A 13,568-nucleotide genomic window follows, 5' to 3' on the forward strand; every position below is an offset into this window, starting at 1 on the left:
ATGAGGGAGAAAGGAGCACAGGATTGGGTAGGGAGTGAAGGAAGACCATGGTCAGGGCTGGTGTTAGGGGAGGGACGCAAACAGAGAAATTGGCCTGAGCCCTCATACCACAGGTAGCCTCAAATTGGTCTGAAATTGAAGAAAATGCAACCTGCCAGCTGGCTGAGGGGCTTAGATCCAAATTTCGGCTCTAGGCCCATCATGTCTACCACTGAGCCTGATCACGCATGCAGTTATAGGTAAGGATTAGACATTTGGGACCACTGTGGGAATAACCAGGGAGGCATTACAGAAGACAAGTATCAACATTTTCTGGAAAAATTCCTAAAGGTCTACTTCTTCCTTTTGAGAGCTACTAGAAGGGACCAAACCAGAGACCTTTAGCCTAACTGCCCTATATCTGGCATTAATCCTATTCATTTCATCCAGGCTCTATCATAGTATCTCCCACCTTAAAGTGAAATTTGAAAGACGTATGTCCCATTTACATGTATAACAAGTGGATTTATATGTAGAATCGTTATGAACGTATAAGTAATGATTTTAGAAAAGGCTATGGAGCAGATTCTTTATACAGTGCTGAAATCTGTGTGGACTAAGCGTTAGTCTATAATCGGCTCCTAGATTTGAGCACTGATTATAGAATACACTTAGTTGATATTTCAGCTCCTAGATCTACGAGCATCCATTTACACCAATGAAAATGTGGCTTAAATCCCAGCACGTAGATTTAGGCGCACTGGGCCGTATTCTATAACTACGCCTGAAAATTTCAGAACACCCATAAAATGCCCATTTCCTCACCCCATAACTACACCCCTTTTTGCCTTCACACATTACTACTACTACTACTACTACTTAACATTTCTAAAGCGCTACTAGGGTTACGCAGCGCTTTACAATTTTAACATGGAAGGACAGTCCCTGCTCAAGGAGCTTACAATCTAAAAGACAGGTGTACAATCTAAAAGACAGGTGTAAATCTAGAGACAAGTGTACAATCTAAAAGACAAGTGTAGAGTCGATCTGATAGGGCATACTATATTTCTCGAAAGGTTAGGTGCCGAAAGCAGCATTGAAGAGGTGAGTTTTAAGCAGAGATTTGAAGATGGGTAGGGAGGGGGCTTGGCGTAGGGATTGAGGAAGATTGTTCCAGACATAGAGTGAGGCAAGGCAGAATGAGCGGAGCCTGGAGTTGGCAGTGGTGGAGAAGGATACTGAAAGGAGGGATTTGTCCTGTGAGCGGAGGTTACGGGCGGGAACATAGGGGGAGAGGAGGGTAGAGAGGTAGTGAGGAGCCGCAGACCGGGTGCATTTGTAGGTAAGGAGGAGAAGCTTGAATTGTATGCGGTAACTGATCGGAAGCCAGTGAAGTGACTTGAGGAGAGGGGTGATATGAGTATATCGGTTCTGGCGGAATATAAGACGTGCAGCAGCATTCTGAACGGATTGAAGGGGGGATAGGTGGCTAAGTGGGAGGCCGGTGAGGAGTAAGTTGCAGTAGTCAAGGCGAGAGGTAATGAGAGCGTGGACGAGAGTTCGTGTGGTGTGCTCAGAAAGGAAAGGGCGAATTTTGCTGATGTTGAAGAGGAAGAAGCGACAGGTTTTGGCAGTCTGTTGGATATGCGCAGAGAAGGAGAGGGAGGAGTCGAAGATGACTCCGAGGTTGCGGGCAGATGGGACGGGGAGGATGAGGGTGTTATCAACTGAGATAGAGAGTGGAGGAAGAGGAGAAGTGGGTTTAGGTGGAAAGACGAGGAGCTCGGTTTTGGACATGTTCAGCTTCAGGTGGCGGTTGGACATCCAGGCAGCAATGTCGGATAAGCAGGCCAATACCTTGGCCTGGATCTCCACGGTGATGTCTGGTGTGGAGAGATATACCTGGGTGTCATCAGCATAAAGATGATACTGAAAACCATGAGATGAGATCAGTGAGCCTAGGGAAGAGGTGTAGATTGAGAAGAGAAGGGTCCAAGGACAGATCCCTGGGGAACTCCAACAGATAGTGGGATGGGAGTGGAGGAAGATCCATGAGAGTGAACCCTGAAGGTGCGGTGGGAGAGATAAGAGGAGAACCAGGAGAGGACAGAACCTTGGAACCCAAAAGAGGACAGTGTGGCAAGAAGTAAATCATGATTGACAGTATCAAACGCCGCGGATAAATCGAGGAGGATGAGGATGGAATAGTGGCCTCTGGATTTGGTGAGGAGCAGGTCGTTGCAGACTTTAGAGAGTGCTGTTTCTGTCGAGTGTAGAGGGCGAAAACCGGATTGAAGTGGATCGAGGATGGCATGAGAGGAGAGAAAATCAAGGCAGCAACTGTGAACGGCGCGCTCAAGTATTTTGGAGAGGAAGGGTAGGAGAGAGATGGGGCGGTAGTTGGAGGGGCAGGTAGGGTCAAGTGATGGTTTTTTTAGGAGAGGTGTGACTACGGCGTGCTTGAAGGTGTCAGGGACAGTTGTAGTGGAGAGAGAGAGGTTAAGGATGCGACAGATGGAGGGGGTGACAGTATGGGAGATGGTGTTAAGTAAGTTGGTGGGGATGGGATCGGAGGAACAGGTGGTGCATTTCGAGGAGGAAAGAAAGCGGGAGGTTTCATCCACGGTGATCTCAGGAAAGGAGGAGAAAGAGGCCATAGTTGGTTGGTTGTTGGATGGGGCTACAGGCTGAAGAGGAGATGGTGGCTTGGTAGTGAACTCAAGGTTGATCGTTTGCACCTTGTCGCGGAAGTAGTCAGCCAGTGATTGAGGAGAGAGTGAAGGGGGAGTGGGAGCGGGGGGCACTTTGAGGAGGGAGTTAAGGGTGGTGAAGAGACGACGAGGGTTGGAGCTGAGAGAATTGGTCAATTGGGTGTAATAGTCCTGTTTTGCAAGGAATAGGGAGGAGTGGAAGGAGGATAGCATGAATTTGTAGTGAAGGAAGTCTGAATGGGTACGAGATTTCCTCCAGAGGCGTTCAGCGGATCGGGTGCAGGAGTGAAGGTAACGGATGCAAGGGGTCAGCCAAGGCTGGGGATTAGTACGCTTTGTGGGACGGGAGGTGGATGGAGCGAGGGTGTCCAAAGCAGAGGAGAGAGCGGCATTGTAAGCAGAAACCGCTTTGTCTACAGTCTCGGAGGACATGATGGAGGGGAGGAGATTAGAGATACTAGAGGATAAAGTGGGGGGGGGGTCAATAGCCTGGAGATTCCTGGAGGTGGTGGTTAAAGTTGGACGGGGCAGAGGTGGGGGGTGAAGAAGGGTAAATGTGATCAGGTGATGATCGGAGAGAGGGAGAGCAGAAGCGTGGAAATTGGAGGGTGAGCCGGAGGAGAAGAGGACAAGGTCAAGACAATGGCCATCACGGTGAGTAGGGGTGGTGGAGCACAGCTGGAGGTTGAAGGAGGATGTTAGGGTGAGGAACTTAGAAGCGTTAAGGTCGGTTGGGTCATCAACGTGTATGTTAAAGTCTCCGAGAATGAGGGACGGAGATGAGGGTTCAAGAAAGATGGAAAGCCAAGCATCAAAGTCAGTGAGGAAGGAAGAGAAGGATTTATCAGGGGGGCGGTAGATGACTGCGACTCTGAGTGGCAGCGGATAGAATAGCCGGATGGAGTGGGCGTCAAAGGAAGAGAAGCAGTGAGACTGCGGTAGGGGGAGGGGTTGGAAACTACAGGAGGGTGAGAGTAGTAGCCCAATGCCTCCACCGCGGCCAGCTGGGCGGGGAGTGTGGGAGAAGAGAGAACCTCCATGGCAGAGGGCCGCGATTGAGGCCGAGTCTTCCGGGGAGATCCAGGTTTCAGTTAGGGCAAGCAGTTGAAGGGAGTGAGAGATGAAGAGATCGTGGGTGAAGGGCAGTTTGTTGCAGACTGAGTGGGCATTCCACAAGGCACATGAGAAGGGGCGGGAAGAGGGACGGAGGAGGGGAATAGTTACAAGCTTGGTGCACTTTGTTACAGAATGCGCTTAGCGAGTTCTGCATGTAAATTCTAAACAGTGCCAATTAGTGTCTCTTATTGCTTGTTAAGAGCTGTTATCAACACTGATTAACTTGTTCAACCAATCAAGTTATGCGCCTTGTGGTGCGGATCTCTAGGTGCGCTATATAGAATCTAGGGGTATATGTATAAATAGATGGCATCATGCAGAGAACTCAAGGGGGCGTGTACTGGGCAGTCCAAAGTATCTATGTATTTCGTATTTTAGAGTGGCATTTTTACACCTGCTTTCAGTCATTCATAACCTTCAGCTCGCTTCTTGTTTGAGCCTGGCGATCGTACGAGTGCTTGCTGAGAATTGTACTTACTTCTCCACTAAAAGGTTTTGGAGGACAGTTCTCTATTCATCACCCTGCAAAACTCGTCACTTAAACGTTAAGAGTATTGTTGTCCAAGTAGATGCCTGACCGTTGCACCTTCTTTATAGAATACTAGCGTAGTGTGTGCATATGTTCCCAGAGATATATGTGCGTAACTTTGCACCCTGCCCATATTGTGCCTATGTGTAAGGTCACCCCCAAACTGCACAATATCAAAGATATGCATGGATTTATACAGAATACATAGACACACTCAGGCGTGTGTACGCTGGTATTCTAATGGTTTACATTTGTGTCTGGCACCTATATACAGGTACCTTCCTTATAGAATTGCCTCCTTTGTGGCAATATACATAAAGCTCAATTTTTACAGGGCACCTGTGTGAAATGTTTAAAAAAAAAAAAAGAGTTTATTTAAAGTGCTTATAAAGGGTCAATGGATCATGCATTTGATATCCTGCCTTTCAGTGGTACAACCAAAACAGTTTACATGTTACAGCTACTTTCTCTGTCCCTAGTAGGTTCACAACCTGGGACAATGAAGGGTTAAATGACTTGCCCAGGGTTAGAAGGACCCGCAGTGGGAATTTGATCTGGTTCCCCTGGTTCTCAGCCCACTGCACTAACCATTAGGATAAAGTTTCCTTGTCTTGCTTGAGTTTCAGCAAAGTCTTCTCTATGAGAGGTATTAGAGGCGATGCCTTCACAATATCGTTTATCGTTTATTTATTTTCTATACCATTTCTTAATTGCATACACAAACCAGAACGGTTTACAATTCTTTAAAAATACACAAAACTTTAAAATAACCTACAGGAACTCCATTTCTTTGACAGGAAAGCACGGCAAACCAAAAGCATCCATTCTGAGAGTAAAAACCACAATAAAACAATCCATTCATAAATTTATATGAACAAACCCTCCCCCCCCCCACCCCCAATGTAGAAGAAAGGCATCTGACTCTAGTCTGCCATGTGATCGGAGCCTGGACTTGTTGGCTAAAAGATCCATTGAGGTGGTGCCCCACTCTCGGAAGATCTTGAGGGCTACACCCTCGTGGTTGCAAAACCTTGCTTAGCCTGTCCGCCAGGCAGTTGGCCTTTCCTGGAAGGTATGTGGCTCGGAGGTCCATCCCATGAAGGATGGCCATGAACTAATCAACTTCCACAAACTATTGAAGACTCATCCCTTTGATAAAATCTATTAAGGATCAATACACATGAAACCCACACTCACTGTTTCAGAAATACACCAATACATTCTCTTCTGAACACCCATCCCCCGTAATCTTATCACATTTATACCTTCACTCACAGAAAATGTTATACCGAATGTTCTTTTGCTAATGATCTATTACCCTATCAATTTCCCGTTGTCTCTTTCCGCTGTTCCATTGTTCTCTTCCTTGTCCTATTCCCCAACGATACTTTGACTTTGTCTTCGCTTAACTTCTCATAATGTAATCCATAACTGATTTGTAACAAATTGTATTTCCATTATTCACAATGTATTGTAAGCCACACTGAGCCCGCAAATAGGTGGGAAAATGTGGGATACAAATGCAATAAAATAAATAAATTCCCACTGTTTCCTGACACAAGTGGCAGGATCCCGTACCCCCATGCTTTTTTACAGAAAACATTGCAACTGGGTTGTCCATTTGGATTGAATCTGTCCACAGCTGTCAATAGCCTAAAAACTGAGGCTGATATTAGCTCAAGGCAGTCAGCATTTTTTTCTATACACCTACTGTTTATATGTATGTACTATGTGCAATTTCATAAAAGAACTTTTCCACATGTAAAGCATGTTCAACCCATGAGAAAAGCGCTATAAATTACCCCTATAAGTAGGAAAATCATGTTTGATTATACATTTGTAATGCGGTTGATACATATAAATCCCCCTAGTAATGCCAATCTTTTGAACATACCCTTTATAAATTGGGCTTTTCTGCTGTGCTGGGTGCCAGATAGTCTGTTTTTTGCTTTACATATTTTATAGAAGTCTCTGTGCTCACTGAACTTTTTATAAACTTGTAGTGGTTTTAAATAAGCAGCGTTGGGTGTGTATTTCTGCTCTAAATTTGTAGCTGCCAGAGGGTGAAATGCATGTTTCCGAGGTTAACTGTCTGTTACCTAGTTTCTTTAATTGCGCGGTTGCCAGCTCTCATCCTGAAACTGAATCCTCCAGATTCTCAGTGTGGTTTTTACCAGGTATTTCTGAGCTTGGTAATGTCAACACTTTTTTCCTTTAATGATATTGAATTCACTCCCACACCTCTCTGATAGACTTACTGATATTTATATGCATGTAAATACAAGGGAAATAACAGAACCTGATAGAAACACGGAGGGTTTAAATAAAACACATTTAATTCTGAACTTTCAAAATTGTTGTTTAAAGCGTTTAGTTCTGGAGAGAATGAATGCATTAACCCCCAACAGAATGAAACGTTAACAGCAGCAGAAAATAAGAATGGAAGTAATTAGGCAGATGACCAATAGCTGGCAAAGGGTAGAGGGGTCTTGGCATTTCTACATTGCGAGACCATCCAACTTTCATTAGCTACAAACATCATTCACATACCTGATGAGACCTCTGTTAAGTCCATCTGACATTTATATTCACAGCTTTATTTCTTGGCAATTTCTACCTTCTCCTGTTCTAAGTGCATGAGAAAATTCCTTCCTGAGTTACATTGGAGCCTGTTTAATTGGGATTTTGTTTTAGTATTTTCAAGAACAAAAAAATAAATTAACACTGGCTTCAGTATATAACAGAAATATGAGATTCATTACATTATATAATAGATTCTGCCAGTTCACAAACTTGTAATTTTTTAACTTTCTTTTCTTCATTGAATTTGGGGTATTTATTTATTTATTTAAAAAAAATTATATAATGCCTATAACCTAGGTGGTTTCATATAAAACATACATAATGAAAAACAAAAATAAAATTGCATACAAGACAAGCACAAAAACGCAATGCACAGAGCTCTGCTTCCCTTATCAAATAGCTGCTGTTCAGCAAAAATCATACCAAGTCCACAGCTAAATAAAAAAAAACAAAAGTCATCAAAAAAAGATGCGTCTTTCAAGTTTTTTTGAACTGAGAAGTATTTGGAGCCAGAGAGTGTGTTTCCATAATGGAATCCCTGAGGATGTATTTGTGCCACTATATCCAAGAAAAGGATATTCCATACAGGTGCCCACCAGGTACTGCCTGCTGGGGGCCCTAACTAGTGACAGCAGTACAGAATACTGTCAGCTTGGAGGACAGTTTCAGCTGATTTTCAGAGTGGGGCAATGTGGTTCAGAGAGTCATCTATTCTAGGTTAAATTTCACCTGTATCCTACCCAAGTAAAATGAGAATTCACTCTAGCCTGCCAATAATTTGGTAGTAGATTTAAGCCTGCAGTAGTTGTAACTAGGTTTGGTATGCTAAGTTAGCCTGCTCATGCTGAAAATCAATCACAGCTAATAGTATTCCCTGGATGATCAGAATTTAGACAGCTAAATTGAACTGCACAGTGAAACAGCTCAGTGCAGCTAAATTTTCTGTGGGACAATCTAACCATCATTTGGTGGATAGATTCCTTTGAAAATCTACTAAATTGATTCTAGATCCCACACTGTTCTGCACAATGTCTTGAGTCTTCTCAGCTCGTTTTTTATAGGGAACTTATGCTTTTATTCCGTGTACAATATCTCAAGTGTGAAGGCATTCCCATTAACATATACACTGGAAAGTGTCCGAAATGATCTGTGGAATGGACTAGACCAAGAGAGGTTTGACAGTACTGTAAACAGCTGCAGTTTCTCTGTCCATAATTTCACGATTCTAAGACAGGAAAGAAAACATTTCCTGCTGGTTTTACATTCAGTGCTGCTTTTTTTTTTTTTTTGCTGCAGGTGGCGATTAAATAAAACGGACATTGATGCAGGTGTGGATTCTCGTTACAGCCTGTTGGAAGGGAATCTGCTTATCAGTAACCCCAATATCAGTCAGGATACTGGCATTTATCAATGCATCGCAACCAATACCTTTGGGACAATCCTCAGCAGAGAAGCCCATCTGCAATTTGCCTGTAAGTAATCACCAGTCTCTTCTGATTCCTGATGCCTTATTTCTCATAAAGTCTAATAAATATTTGGATGGATAGATTTAACCCTGAAAGCAACTTCATGGCAGGAATTGACGATCAGGTAAGCTGCTGCGTGTGCTATGTACACCTTGTCTGACCGCCTGCCAAAAACATTACTTTAATTGTATTTCTAGATCTGTCAACACCATAGGATACTGTAGACCATAACATCCTCCTGAATTGTCTACAAGTACTTGGGTTTGGAGGCACAGCACTGTGATGGTTTTCCTCATTTTATGGCAATAGAATACAGCAGGTGAAGATGAAATGAGTGGGGCTCTTCCATGTTGGGTCCCACACGGGTCAATGTTCCTTTTTCAATGTGTGCATGAAATCATTTTGTACATTTATCAGCAGTGCTTCTTTTGTAGAAAAAAAGGTGCCAGTACGCATTGTGGGCGGGGTCACCACATATGGCCCTACCCCTCTTACAGCCACACCCACATTAGCCACACCCCTTATACCAGCCATGGCGCATATAAACAGACATCATTGAAAATATTATACTAGTATAGGAGAAAAAAATGTGATTTTTATTCATTATAAATAATTTCTGTAAGCTGTTACAGGTCCAGTACCCCCAGTGGGATACCGGACCTGTAACAGCAGATGTAAATTCTCAAACTGGACATATTCCAGACACTAAAATGAAAATAAAATGATTTTTTCTACCTTTGTTGTCTGGTGACTGTTTTTCTGATCATGCTGGCCCAGTATCCGATTGTGCTGCTATCTGTCCTCTTAACTCCGTTTCCAGGGCTTCCTTTCCATTTATTTCTTTACTTTTCGCCTTTCTTCTTCATTTCTTGCCCTACATCCGTAAGTAAAAGCTGGGTCCTTCTCCGCAGACTTGACTGTCCAGTGGATCCAGCTTCTGCCTATTTTCATCATCCATGTGCAGTTTTTCTCCTCTCTTCCTTTTCCCTCATCTCATCTCCTTCCTAACTCTTCCCTCCCCTCCCCTCCATCCATGTCCAGCATTTCTTCTCTCTCCCTGCCCTCTCCTCCATCCACCTATGTCCAGCAACCCTCCTCTCCCCCTGCCCCCTCCAGCCACCCATGCCCAGTGATTCTCCTCCCTCTCCTGCCCATGTCCAGCATGTCTCCTCTCCCCCTGCCCTCTCTTCCATGTCCAGCGAGTCTCCTCTCTCCCCTGCCCTCCCCTCCATGTCCAGCGATTCTCTCTCCCCTCCCCTGCCCTCCCCTCATCCATGCCCAGCGATTCTCCATCCTCTCTCCCCTGCCCATGTCCAGCATGTCTCCTCTCCCCCTGCCCTCCCCTCCATGTCTAGTGATTCTCTCTCCCCTCCCCTTCAAACCCAGCATGTCGCTTCCCTCCCCTCATTCATGCCCAGCAATTCTCCGTCCTCTCCTCTGCCCATGTCCAGCATGTCTCCTCTCTCCCTGCCCTCCCCTCTATGTCCAGCGATTCTCTCTCCCCTCCCCTCTATACCCAGTATGTCGCCTCTCTCACCCCTGCCCTCCCCTCATCCATGTCCAGCATGTCTCGTCTCCCCCCTGCCCTCCCCTCCCTGTCCAGAGAGTCTCTATCCCCTCCCCTGCCCTCCCTGTCCAGCATGTCCCCTCTCTCCCCTGCCCTCCCTAAGTCGTGGCGAACCGGTCCGGAAGTGAAGGCAGCAGTGAGGCAGGTATGCATGCAGCAGGCAGGTTCGTCTTCGTTTCCTCTCGTGTTGCTTCCCTCTCCCTCTTCCCTCCCTCGAGAGGGAATGGATGATAAGCTGATGTCCGCAAGGTCTTCACTTTTAGCAAGGCACACGCTTGCTTCATAACTCTAAACATAAAGGTAGTGCTGGGATCCCCATCTAGGAGAAGACTCCCCACAAAACATTAGCCACTCTGGTAATTTTCATATCACACAAGGTAATGGCCTCTGGGTGGTGAGTGGCATAATACAAAATGACCAGAATATACTTGTTACCACAGGTGATACATTCCTGGGGTATTCCTGGGGTCCCACAAAGTCCATTCCTATTCATTTGAACAGGGTGTTGACAAGGGGATGGCATGAGAGGGGCAGGTGAAACTCTCACAGGACTACTCAGCTGACAGGTTGGGCAGGACTGACAAAAGAGCTCAACTTGCTTGAATGTACCCAGCCAGAAGAACTGGGCAAAAATCTGCTCCTGGGTCTTCTCCTCCCTCAGGTGACCTCCTAACAGGTGACTGAGTTAATTGGATGACCTGCCTATAGTAGGGCTGAGGGACTAACAGTTGCTCTACCTCTTCCCCTCCAGGGTTCCCTTGGCCACCCTATACAATAAGTCATTCTTTATTACAAAATACAGGAGCCCTACATTATAGGGGTCCTGGTTGCCCATGATTCTCTCGAAATTGGTCAGGAAATAGTCTGGGTTGTCTTCCAGCACCATTTTCTTTAATACTGGAAACAGAGGGGTCACTGCAGGCTGAATGCTTGGGCCTGAGAGCTCTGTTGTAGTTCTATCAGCTTCTGCAACACCTGGCCAGAACCACGCAGTACACCAGTATACAAAAATAAAACGTGCCTGTCCGGCACTAGCTATACATCCCCCTCTAACTAGGGCAGGGCTAACCCCTTTTGCCCAATGTCTTGGAATAGTGTTATTGATAGGCCCAGAGCCCTGAAGATCATGGATCCGGCTTCCTCGGGCAGGATAAACTCCAGAACCCACTTTTTACACCACATGTGATACCCCGAGCGTGAGTTGAGGGTGGGCCTGTGAAATAACACAGCTGGACAAAGGAATATAAATGAAAACAAGTGTTTATTTAATTGAATCCTGAGGCCTGTTGTGTCACAGGACCAGGAACACAAGGTGTACAATGCCTCCATAGTTCAAGAAGCACAGTCTTAAGCAGGTCTCTGACTGGAAGGCCCAAAACACAGTCTGTGGCTGGTGGGGCTGCCATGCCCCAAACACAGCTTGTAAGTCCTTCTTGGTTCTTCTCTGAGTTATAGGGTCTGGCACCAGCCACACCTCAGAGCAAGGCTCGCAAATCTGAAACAGGAACAAAAGTGGCTTACCTCAGCCAGGTCACAATCATTAAATGTCTGTTGTAGTAGCATATGCTGGGGCTTCAATTCTTCCTTCCTTGGGCCTCGCTAAACTCAGTATGGCCCTCTCCTTTATACTTCCTGGTTCCGACTCCACCCCTTCCTGGCTTACTTCCTCCTGGGGCGGGACTAATGTTCTTAAAGTGGTCAGGCTATCTGAGGGACTATTCTTAAGGGTGAGGGGCAGTGTTTTATAAACCCACTCATACACTGTTATATGTTGTTTTCATTTAGAACAGCCAGCGAGCTGCAAGAGGGGAAGCTTTTTGATGTTTACATTGTAATTGTATGTAGCTATGTGTATGTTATATTGCGCACTGCGTAGAATGGTTATCAATCACTTCCGTGATATGTAAACAAGTTTTAAATAAAATAATGTATAAAAAAAAGTTCAAAACCGTTGGGTTTGAACATGTGCTAAGAAAAATACATTTCAATTAAATTCAAATATCAACCATTTAAATAACAGAAAACTTCTTTAACCTATTTATCAATATTACAAATATGTATAAAATACATAGAATTTACAACATTTTAAAAAAGTACAGTCAATCGCACAAATCCGAATGGCTTAAAAAAAACTTTACACTTCATAAACAAAAGTGTAGGTTCCTGTCCTATGCCAGGTCTACTTTTTCCTACATTTACCTCCGAATTCTATATATGGCACTCTGAATTGTGTGTGCAACTTAGTTAAATAACGAGCCAACTAGCACAGATAATTGGGCCCTAATTATTGGTGCTAGTTGGGATTAAATTACATAAGTACATAAGTAATGCCATACTGGGAAAAGACCAAAGGTCCATCGAGCCCAGCATCCTGTCCCCGACAGCGGTCAATCCAGGTCAAGGGCACCTGGCAAACTACTCAAACGTACAAACATTTTATACAAGTTATTCCCAAAATTGTGGATTTTTCCCAAGTCCATTTAGTAGCGGTCTATGGACTTGTCCTTTAGGAAACCGTCCAACCCCTTTTTAAACTCTGCCAAGCTAACCGCCTTCACTACATTCTCCGGCAACGAATTCCAGAGTTTAATTACACGTTGGGTGAAGAAAACTTTTCTCCTACATTTGCATGCATATTTACGCATGACTCCAAAAAGGGGGCATGGCCATGGGAGGGTCATTGGCGTTTCTGCAATTTATGTGCGCAGTTGTATAATAAGGGGGTTTTGTGCCTAATTTAGGTGGGAGGATTTACACCAGGGTTCAGTTGGTGTAAATTCTCGCAGTTAGTCGCAGATCACGGTCTAAGTGCAATTCTGTAAATAGCTTCTAATTTTGAGCGCCATTTATAGAATCGCGCTTAACACTCATTTTTTTCAGCACCAATGTTTCAGCGCCATTTATAGAATTTGGTCCTTAATGAAGATGACACGAGGAGCGCGGATTAGGGCAGGGATCTACCCACCTCTGCCTCAGTTACAAACATGGCTGGATTCATGTGTATTTTGACCCCCAAGCTATAACATTTAAGAGGCAGCACCTCCCCCCCCCCAAGTAAATGGCGTAAATTATAGGTTTAATATTGCCCATGCTTGTGAAAGTGTATGCATAGAGGACTGGATTCTATATATGGCACCTGAAAAATCAGCACTGAAAATATTTCCGCCTAGGCACATTCTGTAAACAGTTTATAGGATACACCTAGCGGACATTCCTGTGCCTAACTCTAGGCTCATCCATTTCTACCAAGTAAAAGTTGGTGTAAATACTGGCGTCTACACAGGTGTGTTCTATAACTACTACTACTACTTATCATTTCTAAAGCGCTACTAGACGTACACAGCGCTGTACACTTGAACATGTGCCTAGATTGTTGGAACACCCACGGTCCGCCCATTCCATGGCCACACCCTCTTTTTGGCAGCATGTATTAGAATTTACACACAGCGATTTACAGAATGTACCTAGCAAGTTGTGCTCATAAATTCTAATTAAAGCCAATGGCAATTATCAGCACTGATTAGCTTGTTAAGTAATTAAATTGCACTCGCAAATTCAGAATATGACTGGATTTGTACGTGCAATTTTGGTCGCGCTATATAGAATCTAGGGTAAAA

General features: G+C 44.6%; 1 protein-coding gene across 1 annotated transcript in view; it reads left to right on the forward strand.

The window, feature by feature from the left end:
- Window positions 1–13,568, forward strand: part of LOC115471924 (contactin-4-like) — a 150,804-nt gene that overhangs the window by 42,298 nt on the left and 94,938 nt on the right. The window contains exon 3 of the mRNA XM_030205893.1: window positions 8,215–8,390. Coding sequence (XP_030061753.1) covers window positions 8,215–8,390 — 176 coding nt within the window. The remainder of the gene's footprint in view (window positions 1–8,214; window positions 8,391–13,568) is intronic.

Source organism: Microcaecilia unicolor, chromosome 6 (genome assembly GCF_901765095.1).
Source record: "Microcaecilia unicolor chromosome 6, aMicUni1.1, whole genome shotgun sequence".
NCBI lineage: Eukaryota > Metazoa > Chordata > Amphibia > Gymnophiona > Siphonopidae > Microcaecilia > Microcaecilia unicolor.